The sequence below is a fragment of the Gossypium hirsutum genome, chromosome D05, assembly GCF_007990345.1.
Source record: "Gossypium hirsutum isolate 1008001.06 chromosome D05, Gossypium_hirsutum_v2.1, whole genome shotgun sequence".
NCBI lineage: Eukaryota > Viridiplantae > Streptophyta > Magnoliopsida > Malvales > Malvaceae > Gossypium > Gossypium hirsutum.
The window spans coordinates 20,620,240-20,646,488 of NC_053441.1; the positions used below are offsets into that span (position 1 = coordinate 20,620,240).

The following is a 26,249-nucleotide window of genomic DNA, read 5'->3' on the forward strand; positions in this document are numbered from 1 at the left end:
TTTAAATATCAATTTGTAAGTTAAGTATAAAAAATATTATAAAATCAAACTAACATGTGATGAATCTAAAATAGGGTTAAAATATGAAAAATATTACTTTGTGTGAGATTATAAACAATTACTTACCATCAAAATTTTATAATATTTCCTACCAAGAATTTAAACCTTTTATCATATATAATATTATTTTAAGGATAAACTACCGATATAGTTACTTTTATTTGTTTTAAGTTATATGTTTGAAATGTTACGTTTTAGTCACTTGCGTCATCGATTTGTAACATTTTAGTCACTGAGACATTAATTGTCGTTAACACTATAATAGTAAGCTGACATGACATGTTAAATTATCATTCAAATGAAAATTTTTGGTTAAATTATACAATTAGTCCCTATATTTTTTTTATTTTGAGCAATTTTTTTTTCTTTTATATTCTTTTAACTTTTTTTTTCCTATTCTCTTCTACTTCTCCCTTTGTTTCCTTCCCTTCTCCATGCTCCCTTTCTCTCTTCGATTCATCCATGCTTGGCTTCCAATCAAGTTTGCTTGGGAATATCCAAGAAGGTTTAGATCAATTTTATTTGTCAGAAAATAAAAGAAAATGAAAGGAATAATCTACACGATTTTGTCAAAATTTGGAAAAGAAAAAAATTGTTTTGAATATAAAGAATTCAATTTAGATTTAGATTTGATTAAGGATATGGTTTTTAATATTGGTTAGTTATATCTAGTTTTAGTTTCAAATTAAGTTATATTCAAATCGAGATTTGATTTAGAATGATTGGTATTCGGTTTTGAGTGAAATTCAATTTAAGAATCATGTGAAAGAAACAAAAAACTTAGTTTACTTGGTGGGTAAAAATTATGTTTCTACAGTAAAGAATATAAGAATAGAGAAAATTAAAGGGGAGGAAGAAGAGAAGGAAAATAAAGAAAAAAGTTAAATTGTTTAAAAAAATAAAAGTACAAGGACTAGTTGTGGAATTTGACCTAAAATTTTAGTCTGATATGATGAAATAACAGGTCACGTCAGATTACCGTTATACCATTAACAATAGTTAATAATTCAGTGACCATGTCGTAACAAAATGATAAGACTAAAACGTAAAATTTTAAATATAAATGACTAAAATAAAACTCAAGACAAACAAGAGTGAGTATTTTAATACCCTTGTATTAATGTAAAACCTTATTCCAAATTTCATCAGCGTCCGAGAGATTTATCGTTTTACTAAATGCTTTGTAGGGTGTTCGGAGGATTTTGTAAATTGCGTGGAAACTCAGAACACATATTTCAGTTCTCAAGGAAGGCGAAGCCAATGTTTTTGGAATATAGTAAAAGTCCTAAAATCACTCACAAATACAAGATCCAAAACTCACATGACTTACTGCATGTGACTCAACCCCTGATTTATTACATGTGACCAAACCATAGTTCCAAATCTTAACCCCTACTTACAGTATATTAAAAAAAACAAAAATATCTCTCCAATAATTTTTAATTTCCAAGTTAAATTACTTACTTTATTAAATCAAAGTATTAATTTTTGTCAATTTTAAAAAGTTAGTAATTAATGCCAATTGAGTCTTAGTTCAATTGATATCGGCTTTGTTGTTAGTACAAGAGAATGTGGGTTGAAGTGCGCTAAAATGCATTATCTTCTTATTTAAGGGTTAGGGAGGGGCTATGAGTATTTCTAGGCATTGTATCAAAAAAATAGATATGATTAATCATAATGTTAATATCTTCCGTTAATTGTACATAATTTTAATTAGTATAATAAGAAAATCTTGCTATTGGCGTTTTCCATATTTTATCAATTTGATTTTGAATCTAAAAAATTTAACAAGTTTAGCCTCAACATCTACCTATGTTCTGGACTAAATTTTGTTAAACCAAGACCAAACTAACAAAAAGTTCAAATTTTTAGGGCTAAATTTTTTATTGTGCTAATAAAAAACATGTATAATTGATGAAAAACATTAATGTCATGATTAATTATTCTTTGTTACTAACTTTCGAAATTGACAAGGATTACATTGCTCCGATTTTTTTAAAGAGGAATCAATTTATTGAATATAAAAAATTAAGTACTAGGTTTAGTGGTATTGGTAAGACATATTGTATTCTCAAGTAAAGATCTCAAACTTAAATTCAAATTCTAGAAATAACATTGTTAACTCTAAAAGATTTAATCTCCATGAACTATAAAAATGGACACGATGAAACAAAAGGACTATTCATGCATCATTTAAAAACATTTACGATGAAATTGGTATTTTGAGAGTAGACAAATATATATTGTGAATACTAAAATATTTAGGGTAAACTACACTTAATGTCATTGAATTATTAGTAAATTTACACTTTAGTCGTTCAATTTTAAAAAGATACAAAAATGATCTTTGAACTATTCAAAAGTTAGCATGCACTTAACTTAAAAAGATACAAAACGGTCAGTGCGGTAGATCAGTACTCATCTACAAGTGGTAAAATATACCTTAGATTCAAGTTGATTTGATGGTTAGTACCAAAGATCAGAGAAAAAAACTATTTAAATTTTGATTTACAAATTCGTGATATTTAAAGTTGTTTCATAAAAAAAAAGAGAAAAAGGAACCTTCAATTGATGCAATAGTGTAAACAGGGAACAATAATAATTTTAATCACCTAACCACTTAAATGAAAATTTTAAATAATTTAATGATTATTTTACCACCTAAAAATTAAATTCAAATATATGTAGGGGATATTTGGCAAAGATGAGAAATAGATAGAGTGTAAGATTAAATCGGGATTCACATGCAGAACTTCATTTCACGTTTCTTTACAACTCCCAAAGCCGAGAAGTTGGTGGCTTTTTTGATGATGCAATTGAATAGGTTTGCAGACACTCTTGTTTAAATTTCAAATTCTGTGTGGTAAGGTATTGAACTAGAACTGGTTGGTAATTTTAAAAAAATGAACATCAAAAGCATATTGTTAACGTACAAGTAGGAAGCTTGGCTAGGTACAAATTGCTTGTGAAGTGGGAGGCAGGCTGCGGGCTGGCGTTTGTTGCCGTCGGGGAATGGGCCCCATCTCAGTATCCAAGTGGGCAAATCCTAAAGACATCATCATCGTCTCTCCATGCTTTTTATATACACAAATTGTATCAACTCTCCTGGGCTTGATTTTATGTACAAAGTGCATTCCTTTTTTTGTTTAGGTAATCAGGAAAATTAAGAAAGTTACAAAAATAAACCCACACCACTTTTTTAAGTTCAGACTGAAACATAACATGTATTTTTAGTAGGAACACATGATATCATATTAAGCAAGAGAAAGAGCCTATGGAGATTGAGGCCAACCCAGAATTCCTGCTTCTTCGCCATTTCCTTCGTAGAATCTCAGCTCAAGTTCCTCGAATCTCCCCTCATCGTCATGCCACATTCCGTCATAGATGTCGTAATCATCGTAGTCGCCCATTTCAAACTCCCAGGCCAAATACTCGGAATTGTCAGAGTAGTCCGAGCAATCATCATCCCAATCATCCATCTCATAGTAATCCATGACAAAGGGCCCTAAGACCTTTAATTTCGGGAACTTTTCCTTCATCAACTGACTATCGAGTTTCACATCCCAGCAGCCTCTTAAATCCAAAAGTTCAAGCTGGGGACAGCTGGCAAGGATGTTCATAACACTCCCTGTGCTGATAAGATGATAAGCCATCTCGAGGCGCTTCAACCTAGGCATCGTAGTAGCTATGGCATTTGCCTCGTCATCCTGCAAGAGCTTACCAGCTGCATCCAGTGGGTGCATGTTGCGGCACAGGGTGACAAGCAGTTTGCAATGCCTCCCAATGGCCTCTAAAGCTTGGGCACCGATTTTCCCACAGTAACTCAAATCCAAAAAGGTAATCGTGGAAAGCCTCCCCGCAGTTCGTTCAACCACCGAATCACTCATTTCGCTTCTCCGCACTCGCAAAGTCTGAAGGGAACCAGCACTAGCAAAAAGCAAGAAACACAAAAAGAAATACTGTATCACTGAAAAATGTCCATTGAACAATGATCACTTAAAGGTGAGGGAAAGTATAATACTATGTTGCTTGAAATATTATAATTGTCTCATTTGGAATCTTATCATACAAGAACATCAAAGCACTTATAATCTTATCATACACTTCATACAAGAACATCAAAGCATGTATAATCTTATCATACACTTACTTCTCAGTGATGAAGGAGAAAATGGAATCATTGTGGAGGCCCGAAACACATAACTTGCGGAGAGATCCGGAGCTTCGGGTGATGAGCATTCGAAGCATCCGATCAAGATGGTGGGGCTGACATCGACTGCTCCACTCTTCAATGTCTACCTCTTGCCAACAATAGGGCCCTGTGACAGCCTTCCTCCAGGATTTGCAAACGCTGGGAATGACTGTTAGTATCTCTTGTAGGGACAGGTTGCTGAAGATCAACCCAAGTGCATCAGGAATTAGTTCATCCCAGTGACGAAACTCAATTTGCTCTTCCATCTGATCTTCATTAAGGAAATGGTGGGCAAAAGGGAAACACAATAAGCAACTTTAATGACTGTACAATAAATAACAAAATGAAGAAACTTGAATAAAAATTGGATAAGCTTAAAGATACCCCTCATTTCAAGGAAAAAAAATAAAAAAGCCCCAACACAAAATCAACGCCAAAGAAATGTTGATTTAACATTAAAAACTAAGAAATAGGACAGAGAAAATACTAAAACATTCCAAACTAACACAACAAGAAATGCAGAGTGCAGAGATATATGTTGATGTAAATGGGAGATATGAAAGTAAGATGGTAGTAAATTAACATACAACATAAAAGAACACAAAAAAAAAATGCATCTTTTTAAGAGAAGAAACAACAAAATTAAGAGTAATTTAGAGTAGTATCCTGTACTCACCAAGCAAAGGAAACAGATGTTTATGGTATAATAGAAGTAAACAAAGAAACCATTTTATAGATCCAAAAAGTCCAGGAAAAAAGAAGAAGAAAACTTGCGGTAAAGATTCAAAGGCATGTGAAAGAAGGAAGCAACCAAACAAAGTACACTGCCAACTTGTGCTAAAAACTTAAGAACCTATATTCTTAACTGGCTGGTAAAAAAAAGGTTTAATCTTTGGATTTGGAATCTAAGAAACAACTTCCAAATACTCTACTTTCATTTTCATACTTTGGAAAACAGCATAAATGTGACAAACAATAACGAACTCAAAAAAATAAAATCAAATCAAATCAAAGGAAAGAAAGAAAACTCAAAGATGGGTTACCTCAATAAACTTTTCTTGCAATTTGGATTATGCAAAAGAATCCCCCAGTTTATCAGCCTCAAAGACCGGGTTAAAAAACGAAAAGTAACTCATAAAAAGGGGGGGGGAGTAAATAAAGCAACAAAAACGTCTATATACTCACCTAACAAAGGCATCAAATGCAACCCAATAAAGAAGAACAAGAAAAAAACCGAAAGTATATTAAGTAAAAAAAAAACAAGAGAGTTGCAGAAAGGGTAAATGAAATATAAAAATACGATGTTAAAAAACTCAGGAGAGGTGGGGATATATATAAATAAAAATATAGTCTTTGGTTTACAGAAGAAGGAAGAGGAAAATGGGTTGCTGTTAATGACAGATTTGGGATAATAAAGGCATAGGTTTCATGCCATACATTTAAGTCCTTTTGAAAATATTGAAAAAGACAGAAGGGGAGTGAAAGCAAGCGCTTTAGATATTTTTAGTGTGCGTTTTAAGGAAGACCGGGAATTGGGAAAAGGTGTGGGAAACCGACACGAGTCGGTTGTTTAACGGGTTTTTTAGAGGGAAAGGTTGTTAATGGTTTTACGCCAAAGTTTACAGTGGTGGTGGGTTGCTTACGCCTGATCGTGTACTGACCAATTGGTTCATTGGCGAAGGATTTTCAAAGCTTCTGGTTCCGATGCTAATCTGTGTTGGAATTCTCAGTCCTTATTTAACCTCATTTTTTTTACTTTTAAGTTTGGGGGTGAATTGTAAGGCTGGTATTCTTGGATCCATGAAAAATGGCCTTTTTTTTTAAAATAAAAAATTGAAATTTAATCAATTCATTTGAAGGAATGATGGGAGGGGAGGGGGTGACATGAAAATGACGTAATAAAAGAGAAAATGGTAGTTGGTTCACTATGACAAGTCCACATCGTGCCATTGCCCAGTTTACACATGGACAATTTGGTCTCTCTCGCCTTGGAAGGATGACATTGGGTTTCAATTCAAGATCAGAAAACGGGTTGGCTTCATTAATACCTCTCTTGCAATAGCAGCCCAGAAAGTAAGCCTCCGAAGGACCGAAAGGATCCAAACTCAACCGCCACCTATTACAAGTTACAGCATCTAATTTGGTGCATTAAGACTAAACATATTACACGTTAGTCACGGAATTCTAAGAACTAATGTCCGACAACTATCACGGTCTTTGCATACATATATCAACGCACAACATTTGTGTTTCATACCACTTATCATAATTAGTAATACATTAATGAATTATTATTCCAATGTTATTTTAGTAATATAATAAATTCAAAAGGTTTTTTTAAATTCATATTTACATAACAGCATAAAAAGTAAGTGAGTGGTTCATTTATATCGATATAAAGTTCTTTTGTATTTTTTTTGTATCATTAATATTTTAACAATTCAACGGTTGAATTTATCAATATAATTGTTCTTGTTATGGAATATGGATGTAAATTTTTGAACTAATTTGATAATATTTTTATTATATTGATCTAAAATATCTGCTGAGTTACAGGGAGCATTTTACCAGAGGTTTGTATACATTAATATTTAGTAAATGGTTGAAAGTTTTCTACATAAAATAATTAATTAATATTTTTAAATTTAAATCAAATTTAATATGTTTGATCTATATAAATGGAATATAAAATATGATGATTGAATCGTTAAAATATTAATCGTATAAAAATATATAAAAAAATGTAAAACAATTTTAATTTTACACTTATACATCCCTCCACTAAAAAGTAATCTCTTAATTAATATATACTTGATTGTCAAAAACTTTTTATAACTATCACGTGAGGATAAATTCTATTTTTGCTCTCTTTAATGTTATCAACTTTGAGAGTTTATTCGCAACCTTTTTATTTTCCAAGGCAAAACCATGGATACATATGCAATTCACCAAAGCAATGAAATTATCAATGTCTCATTTAGTTGGGCGAATCAATATATATCTCGGTGATGGAATTGATACCTCAATTACAACGTTTAACCCTAGGCATGTGTCTTTTTCTTAATATTGATGGAGTTATTCAAAATTCTATAGCTCTATCTGCTACAGGAGGTGTTTTACAAGACGAAGCAAGGAAGTGGTTACTGAGTTATAATCAATATTTATGGAAGTGTTTGGTAATCGAAGCTGAGCTATAGGACATTTTGAATGGCTTACTTTTGATTAAAAAACAAGGATATGACAAGGTCATCATTCAATTTGACAATCTCGAGGTTGTTGAAGCCTTATGTGGAAACCAATTAGTTGGGTCGAGATCATCTTTGTTTAGAAGAATTCAACATATTCTGTCATGCAGAAACAAATGGCCCGTGAAGTACGTTCCTAGTGAAACAACTCAATTTTGACCCTAATCGAATATAGTGGTTTTGAGACCACAAATCCGAGTTAGGAAAATATTTTAAAATTTTTATTGGTATTTGCAGTATGTGAATTACTATGTGTGAAAATTTCGTATGAAAATTTGATCGTTTGAGTGCTCTATTTGAAAAAATGACTTAAACGCGTAAAATAAAAATTTAGGGGGTTAATTTAAAAGCATCAATTTGTTGATGTCTTTTTAATTGGGAGGCTTAAAGGTGCAATTAAACCACTATATAGATAGTGGGCGGTTAAGGACAAATTTAACCTTAATAAAAATATATTATATAATTAGTAAATAAGGTTAAATAAGTAAATAGTTATATATTATAATATATGATAAGTAAAAGCATGAAAATTAGGATTATTTTCATCTCCCTTAGCCGAAACTAGGAAGAAAGAAGTCATTAAAGCTTGGAAGGTTCGGCCACGTTCATGCCAAATTAAAGGTTCGTTTTTGAGATTGTTGCTTTGTGTACTACAAGACCCATGCTTTAATTTTAGAATTTGATAGTGATTTTGAGATATACCATTGATGAATGTTTGAATTTTGTAATAGTTGATGATGAAAAATGAAAGATATGTGGAAGATTAACATGTTTTGTTTTTGAATTTTTGGTGAATTTGAGTAATCAGGGCTAAATTGTGAAAATAAAATTTTGAGGGGCTAAAATGTGAAATAAATGAAATGTGTGGACTTGTATGAACACTAGGAATATTCGGCCCTAGCATGGTGTGGTTAAATTTTGTGTATTTTGTGTTTTGTGCAAAAAGGACTAAATTGCAAAAAGTGTAAAATGTCAAGGGGAAATGGCAATTTTCCCATTAATGTATTTTTGGATTTAATTGAATGATTTGATGAATAAAAATGCTAAATTTGAATATGTTTAGATCAAGAAACGAAGAAACCAGAATTGGATCGAGGGAAAAAGAAGGTAGTCGAATAGTCGATCGCGCCCGCCGATATCCGAGGTAAGTCAATTAGCAACTAAATATTATCTAAATTAAATTTAAAAATATTTAATTATCATACATATGATAAGTTGAAATTTAAAATATGTAAGTTGAATTAAACTTTGTTATGTTCCTATTTGATAACTGAATATATGAGTTGATCTTGGTAGGTTGTTTTAATGACACAAATTATATATATGTTAGCTAGATATACTTTAAGTTCAATGATATGAAACTAATAGTAGAATATATATATATATTCATAGATATGTAATTCGAATGTAAGACTTATTTCTTAGGTTGAATTTAAAGTTTGAATTATAAATTTTTGGTTCGAAAGTATAATACAAGTTCTTGAGCTAAAATTAATATTATGAATTACATATATTAATATGTGTGTGGTTCGAACATACATAAATATATATATTCAAGTTCTTGAGTTGGAAAAATTAAGGTATGAATTTTATATATCTAAGGAAGTTCGAATATAGGTTGTAAAGTCTTTTGAGCTGAATTTAATGTTTTTGAGTTATACTTATGTGGTTCGAATGTATGTTTACTTAGAATAATCGAATATAATTCAATGTTACGGATATACGGTTGTTAAGTAAGAGTTATGTAATTAAAAAGATCTTTATGAAAGATCATCTTTGTTTATGAGATTCTCAGGCTTTGTGCCTAGCAGGCTTAATGCCGGTGAAATATTTCAGACTATACATCTAGCAGGCTTAATGCCGGTGTTCTGAATCAGGCTTCAAGCCTAGCAAGCTATGTGCCGGTGATTTTGTTCAAAACATGTGATTAGAATGTTCTTGTCAATGTAAAATTAGATGCAGTTGGACATGCGAATGAATTTTGTCTTCAGGTATGTATTAGTTTAATGAATGAAAGGAAATAAGGTAAGTTGGTTGTTTGAGATGAAATATTATAAGTGATTATAATATTGTAAGTTATCATGTTTCTTTATAGATGTGAATCAGCTTATTTGATAAATAAGTTATCTTAAAGAAGGCTTATATATTTATACATATGTGGTAAGGTATGTTTGGATTAATAGAAAGGTAAATGGAAATAAAAGTATAACCAAGAGATGTATATTGTCTTTATAAAATAAGTTAATTGCTCTTTCATTTTATTAGTTAAAATTTTATCTATGCTATTGGCTTATTAAGCTCTCAATGGCTTACTGTATGTGTTTGTGTCTGTTTATTTTTGTTTTATAAATTTTGAAGTTGTTACGAGCTCGGGGATTCGTCAGAAAAGTACATCACACTATCAAATAACTACGGTATTTTAAACTTAGGTTTCTTTTGAGACTATGGCATGTGGAATTATTTATTTTGAAAGCATGTATGTATTAAAGCCGTGCGAATATGGCTTAAATAACTTGGTTTGGTTTGAATTAAAGATTACGCATATTATGGTAGTGGTTTGGCATTATATGAAATATGTCTTATAAATGAATGTTATGTGCAGTTGTTTGATTTAGTTATAAGCTATATATATATATATAACATGATTATAGATGGAAGTATGCACTGTTTTAGAATTGAATTTGATCATGAATGATAATAAAAAGTTAAACTCGTGAGGTTGGATCTTATATGAAAGTATATATGTAAAAAATGAGATATGAAATGCATTATTATAAGTTAATGAAATGAAAACTTTGCAAATGGTTTTTGTATAGATAATTACGAGTATGCATATGCGGTCTTAGTATTTATATATGTATGTTTGGTTTGGTTATAGATTAATGTTAAGTAAAATGTTTTATATTTTAATTGAACATACCTAGATAACTTGATGTTAGTTGAATTATATAATGTGAATTATATTTGTGTCTTTTAAAAAAATTAAATGTGATCAGAATATTTGTGCGTTTATATCTATATATAGATATCATATCAGGATGTTATTTATAAGGTTAAATTTTTTTTATAAGCTGTACTTGTATTATTTTGAATTTGACAAGTATAGAATAAGTTTTATTGTTTATATGCAAGATGTTTTAAATAAGTGAATAATAAAAAAAATTATTTATTTAGAACTGTTTGTGAATTATGATTTTGTATTCAATTGTGATATGTTTGGTAATACCTCGTAATCCTAATTCTGTTACACCTAGAGACAAGAACTAGGTAGCGGATGCCTTAGCAAAAATGACCTTGGTAAACGTTGAAGATTTACGCTTGTTTGATGATCGTCTTGTAAAGATTCAAGTTGTTTAAGAAGAAGATAAAGTTAGAGACATTTTGAACATGATGATTTCTTTATAAGCATTTTGGACTTTTGAGTTTATTTTATATAAAAAATTAAAATTTTATTTGAATTTTAATTTGACATAATTTTATTTTATGATGCAAGAATTAATACAAAAAAATCACCGTTAAATTCATTAATTTTTGTCTCTAATCCACAAAATCATTCACGTCAGAAAGGTGAGTTAGAATAAATATTATATAAAAAATCAAAATCATAATTTCACCTCCATATAAATCGAATATAATATATTACCACCAAATTATAAAGCATAGATCATATAAAACTTTAGAAAGTTGTATAAAATTAATAGGACTCTTCTTCTAATAAAAATATTCATTTAATATAAAAAATAAAATTTATTAAATTATGACACATCTATAACATGGGTAACAAATATATTATATTTTTCTCAAAAATTATGATTTTTTTCTTTAAAATATGATATTTTGGATTCAAATCCGATTTTATATAAAAATATAAAAAAGATAAATATATATATATATTTCTTACTTTGTCAAATGACCGATATTTGATAATTTCCTAACTAAGGTTCTGTTCGATAAACAGTTGCAAAGATCAATTCAATCAAAGTTAATAGGGATAATGGCACCATTAGCCCCTGTACTTTGGCGTTTGTTCTAATGTGGCTCTAAACTTTCAAATTCTCCAATTAGACCTTTGTACTTTATTTCTGTTTACTAAAGTGAACCCTGACCCAGACGACATTTTTATTAATGACGTGACAATTTCGTCCAATGTAATTTTGCCACGTGTACCAGTATTGACTTGAAGACTGCCTGGCGGAGACCTTTATGAACAAATAACCTTTTTTTTCTTCTTTTTTATCAATTTAAATTTAAATAGAATTTAAATTTATTTTTTATATAAAAAATATATAATTTCAGGAAATTTGCACAACAATAAAAAAATGTTTTACATAAATTCAACCAAACACTAGAAAATATCATATTTTCTAGAAAATCAATCTATTTTTTCAAAAATGATTTTTCAAAAGCTACTTTTAGTTAATCAAACAGACTCTTAGCCCTCCAATGTTTATAGGTTCTATAAATTTAGTCATAAATCTAAAAAAATAAACAAAATTAGCCTCAACTTTACACATTTTTTCAATTTAGTCTTATTAAAAATTAAATATTAAAAATATTAAAATATGTATTTAAAAGTTTATTTCTCGATAAAAATCCATAGGATTTTATAAAATTACATACAAAATTATAAAGATATTTATAAACAATTGAATATCTATTTTTCACATTTTCTAACATGAAACTTATTTATAAATAGAACAATTTAAGGGGGAACACATGAAGAAGGCTTATGCAAATTCAATTTTCCATTTTTTTTCAACATTAACAACCACTGTGTTCAAGTTGGATAAAAAACTATAGCGTGAGATTGGAAAGAGTGAGAATTGATGTCTTTAGGTTGTTACCTAGAATAGCTTTGTTGCATTTGAAATTGTGTTTGAGAGTGGGCACAATTGGAGATATATAAGCGAGGATGTTGTTTTGAAGACTCAGTTGGTGGAAGGCCATGTCGATAACTTCACAACCAATTTCTAGCTTAATGGCGCGATGATGAAGGAAGTGAAAATCGAAGAGTTTGGAGTAAGGGCTATTAGTGCCAATGGTAGTGAACAAAGGCAGTGTCCAATGCTCAACAAATTTGACAAGGACAAGGAACAAGGAGTCGTATAATAAAATTTATTATTTATAAAATAAACTAAAAGAAAAAAAGAGGAAAAGTTTTAATTTGGTTTAAGTTTTATTTGCCAGTTTTAAAAATATATATTTTATTTATAAAATTATCATTTTAATAAATAAATTTAATGGAAGAAAAAGAGAGAAATGAGTATTCATTTATTTATAATATTGTATGTAATTTTATCAAAAAAATAAAAATTTATTTTTAAAATTTCTAAGTTGTTTTATTTTTATTTCTTTGTAATTTTAAGAAGACAAAATTGAATAAAATGTGTAAAGTTAAGAGCTAAATTTGATAAATTTTTTTAGAATGATGACTAAATTGATATAATTTGTAAATATTGGAGGGCTAAATTTATTATTATGTCAATACAAAATCACCGTTAGTGATTTAATGGAGGAGTGATCAAAATATTAAATTTCGACAATATTAATAATTAAAATAAAAAAAATTAAACTTAAATATTCAAAATAATAACACACTTTGTTTTAGAAAAGAAAGGCAAAAATTGTAAACATAATAAAAACACACATATTTCAAAACCTATGTTAAAAACACTTAACTTTTTCTTTTAAAATCTTCATCAGCCAACACCCTAGTATTAGTAGTTTATAGATATCACATTTTCCTTTTTTGCACTTTAATTAATGAATGAATGAATCAACATAAATAGATATTGCCAATAGGATTGTGCCTTTCAAAAACAGTCACCTAAGCTTATCAAAATCCTTCCAACTTTTCCACCCAAAATTGATGTACATAAATCATTGCAAAACATTAACCCCATTGGGTGTTTCAACACAACCGATGGCCCTTCATTACAAGAAATATATCATAAACAAAAGAAATACAAGGAAAGGAGGGGGTGAAAGAACAAACCGAATGGATTGATGGGGTGCCATTGATTGAAATCAGGATGAGGAACTATCTTGTCTCCATAAAACATTATTCCCAGCGAAAACTCAAAGGGTTAATAAATCTTCAATTAAAAGATAATATCTTTGTTATTTCCAAAACACAATTAGCAATATAATGACATGCCATAGGTCATATCTATTACCTCCTTAGCTTAAAGACAAATAAGCATCTCGTATATTTCAGTGTCATTAACCGACAGAATGCTACAAGTTATGTCATTGAATTGGTGAACAAGGATTTTATCTAAGCTTCAATGGGAAGAGACACAATGTGCAAACACAACAACCACACATGAAAAAGGTCCAAAGCTTTCCTGAATCAGTTAAACAGAGTCCACTAGTTGAGCCTTATCATTAACAAAAATAAAATAAAATCATTTAACTGTGGTCGGTGCACATCTGCTTCAAACGTAATACAGAGTTCTCCACCTTGAATGGCTTAGAAGACAGCATCACAAATAGGACAAATGGTTGGACTCAACCATATATTATCCCACACTGCTCAAAATGTTATTTCATATATGGATGAGGAAATCCCCAGATGAGTTATTCACCTTGAATGAGGAAATCCCAAGATGAGTTATTCACCTTGAATGAGGAAATCAAATGGTCGTTTTGTATATACCACAATTCTAAGAGGGAGGAAGTGAGGATTGGTAGTATAATTCAGGGGCTAGGCTCATGATCAAATGGCAGTTATCAATCAATTGCAAAGCATTTGAAAAAATGGAGCACCTTTTCTCTATAAATTCATGCAAAATAGCTTTACTTCAAGATCAGACAAAACAAAACCAACATTATATATAATGATCAACACAAAATTCTTTTTATTATAAACAATTAGATTAAGCCAATGAAACAATAAACAATAAACCCAAAATAAGTTTACCACTTAATGAGCCATCCAAAGAGGAAATGCTGCATGATAGGAACTTTTTCAAGCACTTCAGCTTTATACATTTTAAGCATCGCAGTATTCACCTTATTCCAATTAGGCACTCCACTTATATCATTCAACAACGGCGAATGCTCTGCAAATGGGCCCTTTTTCACTTTCTTTACAAACTGAATACAAGAAAGATACATGTACTCGCTCGAAAAGTTGTCCAAAATATCATCATTATGAATCGATTTCGGCTTCATGTACTTATGATCAATCAACTGCGAACTCCCAAATATAAACGGCAAGAAATGGTAATCATCTAAACCCCAAACCCCATGGGAGCCCGCTGGTTCCAACCAATAAATAAGCTGAAGCTTCTTCATTAACTCTAGATATTTGACAAAAACTCTAGCCACCACTGCGTGGTAATCTTCTTCTTTAATGATTCCCATTCTGGCTAAGCAATATAACCAGGCTGCGAAATTGGTTTCGTGGCCGGTCCCATAGTCGATTCGGCTCGAGTTACCGAATCTTTCAGTGAAATAAGGGATGATTTCGACGGTGGATGGTTTGAGATCGTCGGGGAGGAACCGAAGCATGAGGGATTCGACGTTTTCAGTTAAGCGTTCATGCCAGGTTCGATAAGAGGTGTTGCCGTAGCGAGAGGATTGTTGAACGGGTGGAATTTGGTCGACCCATAGCCCGCAGGATTTCGATAACGGAAACAATCTTGGAGATAGTGGGGGAATCGTGGCATGGATCGAAGATTTTATGGCCATACATGGATTCTGACAAGGCTACAATGAATCCTAGCTAATTTTTAGACGCTGCGGAGTCGTGGAATTTGGGGATGTCCCCGGGGGATGTGATTTTCTTGGCTGGGGTCACAAAGTGGAAGGGAGGAGCGATGGTGGGGACCTTTTGAGATTTAGGTACAGGAGCCAGGATTACGGCTTCCGTATTATTGGGTCGGCATGTTGAGTAGGAGGAGCGATCTTTTACGGGCTAATGAAATTTTAATTTTTATAGTTTATATTTTTATAAATTTTAAATCAAATTTTATAATTTTAGGGGATTGAAATATAATTTTATCTTTATTAATTTAAAATTTTAAAAGAATTTAATACTTAAATACCAATTTTTCATTTTAGGACATTACATTCGCTTCTTATGTCGAGGGAATTGAAAGGTCGGGCCACGAGGTTGGGGCCAGGGGTGGTGGTTCCATTTCGATGAAGGAAAATGAGAAGAGAATTTTGGCGGGGTGATGGAGTGCGATTTTAACCAAAGGAAAAAGAAAACTCTCGTCGGCCGTTGCGAGTGTCCCAGAAGCAGTGGGTATTTTGGGGCGAAAAGTGCACGTCGTAGGAAGGCAATGGAACATTTATGCGTCTTTCTAAGCCCGAATATTTATTAGATATGGCCTTGAGTGGCTCCCATTTAAAATTAAAAATGGAACATAGATTTTACAAAATTTAATTGAAATGATGCATCACGTACAAATTTATTACAATATTTTTACAGACTGTGTTTGTACAGAACAATAACGGATGGAATTCATAATGTAGATACGTAATAACATTAAGATGTCCTTCGTTCCTATTCTTAGTTTTGTTTGCTTCATGACAGAGTTTTGCATGTCGAGGTTTGAGGATCCCACATCGCTGGGAGCAAATACTTACGCCCGTTAACCCCAACTGCGTTATAGCTAGCCCCCGTCGTTTCGCCCACCAAAACCTTTCCCGGATACCCCGGGAAAGCTCCTTTCCCGAATATCCCCGTACACGCGCTCACCGCCTCCAGTGGCGCCTCTGCCGGCCCTTGAAAGTACCCGTTGTTGTACGGGTTCACCACGGTTCCTGCCAAAACCGTTGCCAAGTTGATCACCATTCCGTCCACCCCTACGTCTCCGTTAGGAGCAACCAAGGGTGGAGTTTGCGGCCCGTACACGGGTTGATGAAACGGCCACGCGCAATAACCAGGACACTGACTCACCGAGTTACCTACCCAAGCGTAAGGGAACCTGCTATTCTTAACCTGAACCGAACCATGCGTACCGCACCGGCTCATGCAGAAACCATGGACCGCCACGTCAGAGGAAGTCAAAACAACGTTGACCGCTTTACCATCTCCATATCCATATTTGAAAGCCAAAACTTTGAGTTGGGAAGTTTTAAGAGCTTTGCCTAAAGAGTACTTGTCATCGAGAGTTTGCTTCCCTACAACAACGCTGCTGGAACCTCCCTTGTATTTGGCAGTCGTTCGCCACCAGGAGGAGACAGAGGGGGATGACGTCGTCTTGGGGTTGCTGAGAGAGTTCAAAAAGTCGACGATTATGGAACGCTGCGTAGATGAGAACTTCCCATACCAAACGAGATTAACAGTAATATTACCCTTAAGAAGAGGACCATGATGGTATTTAAGGAGGGGTGATTGTTGTTGTTCGAAGGCTGAGGAAGAAGATGGGAAAGTTAATGAGAAGAGCAAAAGAAGTGATAAGAAAGGGATGGGTGCCATGAAAATTTCAAAAATAACAGAGTTCGAGGAATCCTATGAAATAGGGGTTTGGGAGTGGTGGACGGAAAGCAGAGAAGGGAGTATTTATAGGGACGTAGCGTGGGACAGCTGGTGAAAATGAGGGAAATGTTGGGTTTAAATGGAGCCACGTAGGGTTGACTCCACTGCGCAATAAAGATGCACAGTAACTATTATTCCTGTGTGTAGTCTTTACTGTGGGAGTAGATTTGGATAACTATTCCCATTATGCATGTATTTTATGGGTAAAGTGTCTATTTCTATCCATTACTCAATTTATTTCCGAGCAAAATCGTACTTAAGTTGGTTTGAATATGTCTAAATCCTTTTCTGTTTTTTTGGTAATACTTTAATAAGGCCAATTCGGTGGTTAAAATATCATTAACCATAGGTGATTCCTCCTTGACCCTTGTATTTGGCTAGACACGTAGGTACAACTATTTTGGTGGATATTGGACTTAATTCAAGATGGGTAAAAGTTATTTTTAAGGTTACAATAGAGATGATCAAATCAAGTTCAATGAATTGGGTTTGACTTTTTTGTGTTTGTAAAAACAAGTAATGAAAACATTAAATTAGGATGGTAACGCGGTTATTAGTTAAGCTGGCATACGCTATACGCTCCCCTTCCCCTTCCCGTTGCATTTACTTTTCAACCATGCTTGTGTATAGAGTCAACTCATCATTTATCCAATTTGATGTAATAGTTAAGTCCGTTAAAAAATCAGTTCAACCTCTAAAAAATTATATATTTTTATAATTTAATATAATCAATTGAAAATAAAATAGACATTCGCGCATTCGGTTCCATCAACGCACCTAACAAGTAAAAAAAAAACATTAGCTTTTGCTCAACTAAAATCCATTAGGGTTTCATGGCACCGCCCTCTTCCAATAGAATCAGTAGGTGATTACTTATTGATGAACACCACTAGTTGGTCCCACAGTCTTCTTTTCTTTTAGTTGGTACCACCAAAGTCTTAAAATTCGAGATACATACAATTAAAATTGTCCATACTTTTTTATTAACAACCTATTCCAATATACAATAAATCCATTGGTGAGACCTAAATTTTGTTTGAATTAAAGTAGTAATTTGGATTCAATCAAATGAGCCATGTTGGTCCCATGCATAACCCATGGTGCATTCCAGCTAGTTCCATGATTTCTAAAGTAGAGGTATAATTCTGAGCATTGCATTTTATTCGGTTGCATTTTAAAGCTCCTATGGATTTTTAAAAACCCGAGTGATTTCTATACTATGAGGTTTGTATTGAATCCAATGATTAAAGTCTAGAAATGGATGGCTTCTTAAGGCACAATTTGTCAAACAGTTAGTGATCACGGACGCTAACTTTATCAAGTGGTGGGCTTTTTTAACGACTGATACTCCGGCGGATGGGCCCAAAATATGCAATTAGTGAGGTCGGCTAGCTTTATTTTGAGGTTAATGTTTTGTTTTAAAAGCTTAAGCTATTGGTGGATCCTCATCATGATACGTTTATTTTATCGCAAGATGATCACTGTTCAATACTTTTTAATTAATTTGTGCGTTCGTTTTTTAATTTAAGAGTTTACAAGTTGAATTATAGGTACAAGTACAATAAAAAAAATACAAGTTTAATTAATTATGTGGCACCCCACATCTGACTCGGTCGTCGAATCCAAATATATGACATTACATTATGTTGCTAAAATAACTCTCATTAACTTGTCATAATTTCACAAAGTAAAATTCATAATTTCCATTCAAAACAACAAACTCATTCATTATGATCAAATAAATACATTCATAGTACATAAGAATCTATTTCATTTAAATACAAAGTTATACCAGATCAAATTCAGAGTCAGGACTTGAAGCCAAACTCAAATGTCAAATTTCGAGTTTCTGTCTCAAGACAAGCTTCATTTATAATTTTGGTATTTTTACTTCGATATAGCAACTCTCGAGACTTAGTCTCAAGGCAAGCCTCCTCTATGTTTTATTTTTCCTTCGATGTTTGTATCTCTTGAGATAAGGTGTTCTTATCTCAAGACTTGGAGCAGGGTATAACTTACTTAGGTTCAATGTTTTATTGTCTTGAGACAAAAGGTCACTTGTCTCGCGACCTAGGTGAGATTATCTCGAGACCAGCTTGGCATGTCTCAAGACATTAAGCATTTGAAATGCACAATAATGTAAATTTTGTTCTAACGATCCAGAAACATGCTCTTGTTGCCTCGAGACTTAATGGTTTTATCACACAAAAACTCACATATTAACCATGACAATTTACAATTACCTAATTCTTTAAACATGTATTGTGGTATTTTAATAAAAAAAACTTATTATAAGAAAACAAGGGATGTGTTTAAAATATATTTAATTACAATAGACTCAAATTAAATCATTACACAATGGAAATTTATTTATTACAGACTCGAAAGGTGTCTTCTTAGACTACACCACAACTCTACTTTATGCATAATAGTCCACTTCGCCACCACCTAGGCTCACTCCTAGCGTTATTCCTCCAAGCGAAGTCTTAGTGAGCTGAAAAGAAATAACAAATATTGTAAGTACAAAAGTACTTAGTGAGCTCATGAACCATACATTGATGGATGCTTTGCAATCTTGTAAGAATTTCTATGAGTCAACTACTACTCTGCATCATTTACTTCGGCTGATACCATATAGTCTTATGACTCCCATATGCATAAATTATCATTCTCTTATTATGCTTGATCTTTCATATCTAATTAACTAGAGAATCTTTATAATTATTTCATAAATCTTTTGTCCCATAATACTTTCTTAACATAATATATATCATCAGAAAACACTTCAAACAGTCTATACCTTAACCATATTCTTAATTCAAACAGTTGTTCACTAACAATTATCATGGGTGGATACTCATATATGTTTGGCGAATACTTATGTAGAATATAATACTATCAATCCATACTCAGTCATATCCTAATTTAATACCACACATATCCTTATTGATAAATCATTGCATAGAACACTCTGACGAATTCCATGCCGTGATATATCAAAATCCCATAGCTCAAGATAACATTAACATTGGTTCAAAATACTTAAAAAGAAGATACAATACCCCTCACTTTCCATATTTACAAATCATTATAACGGATACCCTTCTTGACATATAGATACCCTTCTTGACATATAGATACATATATCTTTTTCATGGAAAACCCTTAAGTCTTAGTCCCTCATAACCCATAACATATCAGTACTTCACCTTAGCTTTACTATTACAAAACTAAAAGAATTTACTCATTCCTTACAATAGAGATGAACATTCAGGTTCAGATATTATCAGACATTTCTAACAATTTATGCCACATAGGCCTAACAGAAAATGCCACACAAGCAACCATATAGAGTATGTACCAAGGTATTCCATTCAAAATCTGCCACAAAGGCATTTCTTTCAGAGTTCGCCACAAATGCTATTATTAGCTGTCATGTTTACGATATGGATTTGTCTAAACTCACATTACATGAGGTTTGCTAATCATCGTATTGGGACACATAGAGAACTCGATTGGGTAATCACCATTCCTTAGTTCTTTTTCAGAAAGTGTCATGGTCATGGACTTTCCTTTAGAGTTTCATATCAGAGTTCGTATTTTTTTCCCTAGTGGACTTCACATATACTACCGTGGTAACTAGACACATACTCACTTTACAGAATTTTCATGCACTAACACACTCTAAGCGCAACATTTTAATTCACTAGATCATCATATACTTAAAATTATCAAATTCACTATCTATATACAGACTATACTTTTCATAGTTTTAGATTCATAATTCAATCAATTTCTTTCAAGTATCTCTCGATATGAACAGTATACATGCAGGAGTCAGCATAGAACTCACTTGATTCTCACTAACGGTGGTTCAAAACTTCAGATATGGATATCCATCTCGAACCAGTACCAACCACTGCTTTTAGAACATAATAACATCATTAAGACTCATTTGTATACAATTTACCATCAATTCGAGCATTGACAACTCCCATGCAAAGCCTTATACTTACATCTTACAGTTCATGTACCTCTTGTAGACTTACTCCTTCAAAATTTAACATGTAGAATAGTAATACTTACTTATCAATGGAATAACCACTGATCATGACATAACCTTAGCTTCTAGATTATCAATAAATAGATACATCCAAACTCAAAAAAGGTATCAATAATTTCTACTTAAGGAAGAAGAATAAGAAGAAAAAGGACGAAGAAACCCCTTTCAGAATACACTTTCAAAACACGCTTAGTGGAATTTAATAAGTGTCTTACGTATCAGAACTTGCCTTTTTACTGGCCTACAATTTTTAAGAAAAATATAAATAAGTTCCTTTCATCAAACTTATCAGGCTAAACTATACATTTCTAAATAACCAAACTATACCAACTTGTACCTTAAATGCCAATTTAGTGAGTGTAACAACTCAATTTTCGGTGGTGCAAGATAAGGCGGTTTCAAAATCCCATTTTCGTAAATTGAGTCTATAAATATTATATTATATAACTTTATTAAAGTTTGGTCTTTTAATTTTGTTTATTAATTGTTTAATTATGCTACAGTGACTAAATTGTAAAAGTCTTATCGCTATTAATTTTTAATTGGCCAAAGATATAGGGACTTAAACTATAATTAAACAAAGGTCTAAAATGGTAATTAAATTATTTTTATATTACGGTTAGTGCATGGTGATGATTTCTCCACTAAAGAATTTTAATTATTGGTTCTTGTTAATTAATTACTAATCATACTACATACGTTATCATCGTTCTTCATCCATCTTCTTTTTACCAATAGTGAGTCACGTCGAGACGTTGAGTGCCTGAGGTCATGACGGGACATACTGTTTTGACAACGTCACGAAGTCGACTTCAATCCTTTTAAACTTTGCAATTTGGTTCTATTTTGTGTTCAGGTTGATAAAAGAGCTTTGGTAAGCTCAATTAAGACTCATATTTGATTGTTTAACATGAAATGAGAATGGTTACCATTGAGTTACATGTGCGTATGAATATTTTACTGTAATTTAACTGTAGTTGCTCCGACAACGAATGTAGCATCCTGTAATTTAGACGTACAATGAGGGGTAGGGCGAGGGTTGTTACTGTGAGGGGTAGATTGTAATGACTGCTAACTAAGCATGGAGTAGAAAGGGTGGGTTTTACCTGAGCGGTGCTGATTGAGGTGAAAGATGAGATGAATTGGTGACAAATGGTGAACTATTGACCAAGTTTGGAAAGGTGTGGATCGAACTAGCTACGAAATTGGTGAGGAATTAGGTAGTGTTGAAGAAGATTAGGACAAAGTAAGTGAGATGGGTTTTGGAAGGAGGTTAAGATTTTGGTGATGGTTTGGTTGCTTAAGTGGATGAGTATTCTAAACCCAAATTCAATCCAAAGGGCAATAGTGGGGGAGACAAAGAAAGGCCTATTAGGAACGACAACAGTAGGAAGCCTTGAGACAAAAGGAAGAGTGGGCCTATAAGTTATTCTATTGTGATGACCCACATATGATCAATGATTATCCAAAGAAGGTCGCACTCTCTGCTATGGAAACAAAAGTGGAGTTAAATATGGAGGATAACAATCTTGGTTCGATACTAAGGGGTGTCAAAGATAATACGGGTCATGGCTGATGTTTGTAGACATAATCGTGGTCGATAAAAAATTAAATGCACTTGTCGACACAAGTGCAGTTGATTTGTTCATGTCCGAAGAGGTTGCTCGTAAACTTGGCCTCAAGATTGAGAGTGAGTCAGGTCGAATCAAAACGATAAACTCAGAAAGTGTTCCAATCAAGGGGGTTGCAAAGAGAGTGGATCTTCAACTTAGCTATTGGACCGGTAAGGCATCCATTAAGGTAATACCACTTGATGACTATGATGTTGTGGTTAGATTAAGTTTTCTTGACCGGGTTAATGTATTTTATTGTTCCTTCGAGTAATTACATGGTGATTTCAAATTCGAACCATCAATGCATGGTGAGAATGACAAGGAAAAAAAGTTTGAAGGGAAAAACATTGTCAATAATTCAATTTGCTAAAGGAGTATGTGGAGATGAAATCTTCTATTTAGCCACATTGAAGATCGAGAAAATCGTTAAGTCCGTTGGTGAGATCCTGAAAGAAGTGGGTCAATTGTTGCAGTTATTTTGGGATGCAATGTCCGCCTAGTTACCCAAAAGTTTGCCACCCAAGAGGGAGGTGGACCAAAAGATCAAGTTAGTGTCCAACATGGTGCCACCAGTAAGGTCCCTATATCGTATTTCTCCGCCAAAATTAGAAATGTTACGAAAATAATAGAATAAGCTTTTAGATGCGGGATTCATTAGGCCATCTAAATCTCCATATGACGAGTCTGTGTTGTTTCAAAAGAAACATGATGGATCGTTGAAAATATGCATCGATTATTGGGTTCTAAATAAGATTACTATGAAGAACAGGTACCCTATTCATCTTATTACGGATTTGTTTGATCAGCTTGGTAGCGTGAAATGGTTTACCAAGTTGGATTTGAGATCGGGGTACCATCAAGTTCGAATAGCTAAGGGGGACGAGCCAAAGACAGCTTGTGTGACGCGGTATGGTTCGTAAGAGTTTCTTGTGATGCTCTTCAGGCTCACGAATGCCCCAGCTACATTTTGCACCCTAATGAATAAGGTACTTTAACCTTTTCTTGATCATTTTGGGTTGTTTACCTTGATGATATTGTGGTGTATAGTAAGTCTCTCGAAGAGCATATAGGACATTTGAGGGGAATATTCCAAACTTTAAGGAAAAATTAGTTGTTCATCAAAAAAGAGAAGTGTTCATTTGCCTAACGAGAAGTGTCATTTCTAGGCTACATTGTGGGAGGTGGCAAGATTCGAATGGATAGGAGTAAGATTCGGGCCATTATTGAGTGGGAACCTTCAACTAAGATGACGGAGTGGAGATTTTTCCTTGGGTTGGCGAATTACTATCAACACTTAATCAAAGGCTACTCTAGAATTACTACACCCTTAACAAACATGTTGAAAAATGGGAAGGTATGAGATTAGAATCCACAATATGAGAAGGCCTTTAATTAATTAAAGAAAGTGATGATGAGGGAGCCTGTACTTGCTTGCCAGATTATTCAAAGCCTTATGAGCTACGCACGAATGCCTCGGATTATTCTATTAGGGGAGTATTGATGCAAGATGCGCATCCAATTGCTTTTCAGAGTTGAAAGCTTAATAATACAGAGTGGAGGTACACGATCCAAGAAAAGAAAATAACCGCTGTGGTCCATTGCTTGTGCACATAGAGACATTATTTACTAGGTTCCAAGTAGGGGTGTGCAAAATTCAGGTAAAACCGAAAAAATTCGGTTAACCGACCGAATTCGATTAATCGGTCGGTTAACCGAATTTTTTCGGTAGGGGGTCGGTTAATTATTTTTTGATTTTTCGGTTAACGGTTAATTCGGTTCGAAACCGGTCGGTTAACCGAATTTTTCGGTTAACCAAAAAAATTAATAAATAAAATTATAATATATAAATAGGTCCACTATTCACCTAAACCCAAGTATTCAACCCAACCCAATCATAAAATTAAATTACAAATAATTTAATAAATAAAAATAAAATTTTAAAACTAAGACTAAAACTAAAGTCTAAAAGTCTAAAAACAATTTATTTATGTAGTGATTCAATTTGGTTAATTCGGTTAATTTGGTTAATTCGGGTAATTCGGTTAATTCGGTTAATTTTTAACCAAAAATAAAAAACATATAATTTTCGGTTAATTCGGTTAACCGACCGAATTAACCGAAAAAATTTCGGTTCGGTTAATTTTTTTGAAAAAAAATTTCGATTCGGTTAATTCGGTTAATGTTATTTCGGGTCGATTAACCGGTCGGTTAACCGAATGAATACCACTAGTTCCAAGTTCGTGGTCCTTACCGATAATGTTGCCAACAGTTATTTTCTAACCTAGAAAAAGTTATCTCCCAAACAGGCTCATTGACAGGTTTTCCTAGCTGAGTTTGATTTCACAATAAAGTATAAAGTCGGGGAGTGCCAACATTATAATTGATGCACTTAGCTGAAAGATGGAGTTTGCGACAATCAACCAACTTAATGGTTTCTTATTGGAATGCATTCGATAAGGATTGTCTCATGATCCCACAACTAAAAACTTGATTGAGCTTGCCAATGAGAGGAAAACAATGAGATTTTCGCTTGATAGGAAGTTGCTATTCACTCATGGGTACTGTCTCTATGTGCCCCATTATGGAAAATTACGCAAGGAAGTCATGAAGGAGTGTCATAACTCGAGATGGGCGGGCCATCCAGGAATGCATTGTACATTGGCCCTTTTGGAAGATCGTTACTATTGACCTCATATGGGTGATGATGCGGAGACTTATGTGAAAACTTGTCTAGTATGCCAACAAGACAAGGTCTAGTTAAAGACTTCGGCCGGTTTACTACAACCTTTGCCCATTTTGAAAGATTATGGGAGAGTGTATCCATGGATTTTATTTTTGGTTTGCCTAAGTCTGATGGGTTTGCAAGTATTCTTGTTGTGGTGGACAGGTTTTCGAAGTACGCGATGTTTATTTCGGCTGCCAAGGAGTGCCCTGTTGAAGAGACAACTTGTTTATTCCTTAGACACGTGGTAAAATATTGGGGAGTGCCATTGTCTATCATCAGTGATCGAGATGGGCGATTCATGGGCCAGTTCTGGACAGAGTTGTTCAAGTCAATGGGCTCAAACTTGAACTTTTACACAAGCATGCATCCGCAAACCGATGGGCAAACCGAACAAGTGAATGCATTGTTGGAGACATATCTTCGGCATTATGTTAGTACCATACAAAGGGATTGGCCAAAGTTGTTGGATGTGGCCCAATTTTTATACAATTTGCAGCTAAGTGGGGCCACGAATCAAAGTCTGTTCGAGATAATGACGGGCCAACAGCCACTCACACCCAACGCTGTTGTGACCCGTTATATAAGACCAAATCCAACAGCTTATTGATTTGCGAAGGATTGGCAAGAGAAGAATGACTTGGCTAGAGCTTGTTTACACAGGGCAAGTAAGCGCAACAAGAAGTGGGCCAATTAGAATTGAAGAGATGTACAGTTTCAGGTGGGTGACTCAGTTTTTGCCAAACTACACTTGATTTTGTGATATACGGGTTTGCACAAGGGGCTTGTACGAAGGTATGATGGGTCATTTCGAGTTGTGAAGAAAGTAGGCAAGGTGGCCTACAAGCTTGAGTTGCCAGC

General features: G+C 33.3%; 3 protein-coding genes across 7 annotated transcripts; all 3 read right to left on the minus strand.

Annotated features, from left to right (window-relative positions):
* Positions 1 to 3,175: 3,175 nt before the first annotated feature.
* LOC107905098 (F-box protein FBW2) lies at positions 3,176 to 5,761 on the minus strand. 5 transcript variants are annotated; one of them, XM_041094272.1, is made up of 3 exons: positions 5,438 to 5,761; positions 4,211 to 4,518; positions 3,176 to 3,987 (listed from the first exon to the last, which is right to left on the minus strand). In XM_041094272.1, the coding sequence occupies exons 2-3, from the start codon at positions 4,516 to 4,518 to the stop codon at positions 3,333 to 3,335; spliced, it is 963 nt and encodes a 320-aa protein (XP_040950206.1). In that variant the 5' UTR covers positions 5,438 to 5,761; the 3' UTR covers positions 3,176 to 3,332. The 5 variants fall into 5 exon arrangements, with proteins under 5 accessions (XP_040950206.1, XP_016687157.2, XP_016687162.2 ...); XM_016831668.2 differs by having other exon boundaries at positions 4,211 to 4,523; XM_016831673.2 differs by having other exon boundaries at positions 4,929 to 5,761.
* An 8,599-nt stretch (positions 5,762 to 14,360) lies between these two features.
* On the minus strand, positions 14,361 to 15,420 carry LOC107905099 (serine/threonine-protein phosphatase 2A activator). The gene has a single exon (XM_016831674.2). The coding sequence runs from the start codon at positions 15,190 to 15,192 to the stop codon at positions 14,416 to 14,418; it is 777 nt and encodes a 258-aa protein (XP_016687163.2). The 5' UTR covers positions 15,193 to 15,420; the 3' UTR covers positions 14,361 to 14,415.
* Positions 15,421 to 15,887: 467 nt separating this feature from the next.
* On the minus strand, positions 15,888 to 17,004 carry LOC107905100 (protein EXORDIUM-like 2). The gene has a single exon (XM_016831675.2). The coding sequence runs from the start codon at positions 16,928 to 16,930 to the stop codon at positions 16,034 to 16,036; it is 897 nt and encodes a 298-aa protein (XP_016687164.1). The 5' UTR covers positions 16,931 to 17,004; the 3' UTR covers positions 15,888 to 16,033.
* Between the last annotated feature and the right edge of the window lie 9,245 nt (positions 17,005 to 26,249).

Bases quoted from the DNA above. Each gene is read 5' to 3' on its own strand.
- LOC107905100 (XM_016831675.2), bottom strand. From the start codon at position 16,930: ATGGCACCCATCCCTTTCTTATCACTTCTTTTGCTCTTCTCATTAACT.
- LOC107905099 (XM_016831674.2), bottom strand. From the start codon at position 15,192: ATGGCCATAAAATCTTCGATCCATGCCACGATTCCCCCACTATCTCCA.
- LOC107905098 (XM_016831668.2), bottom strand. The intron at 3,988-4,210 runs GTAAGTGTATGA...GCTTTTTGCTAG, and splicing joins TTCTCCTTCATCACTGAGAA to TGCTGGTTCCCTTCAGACTT.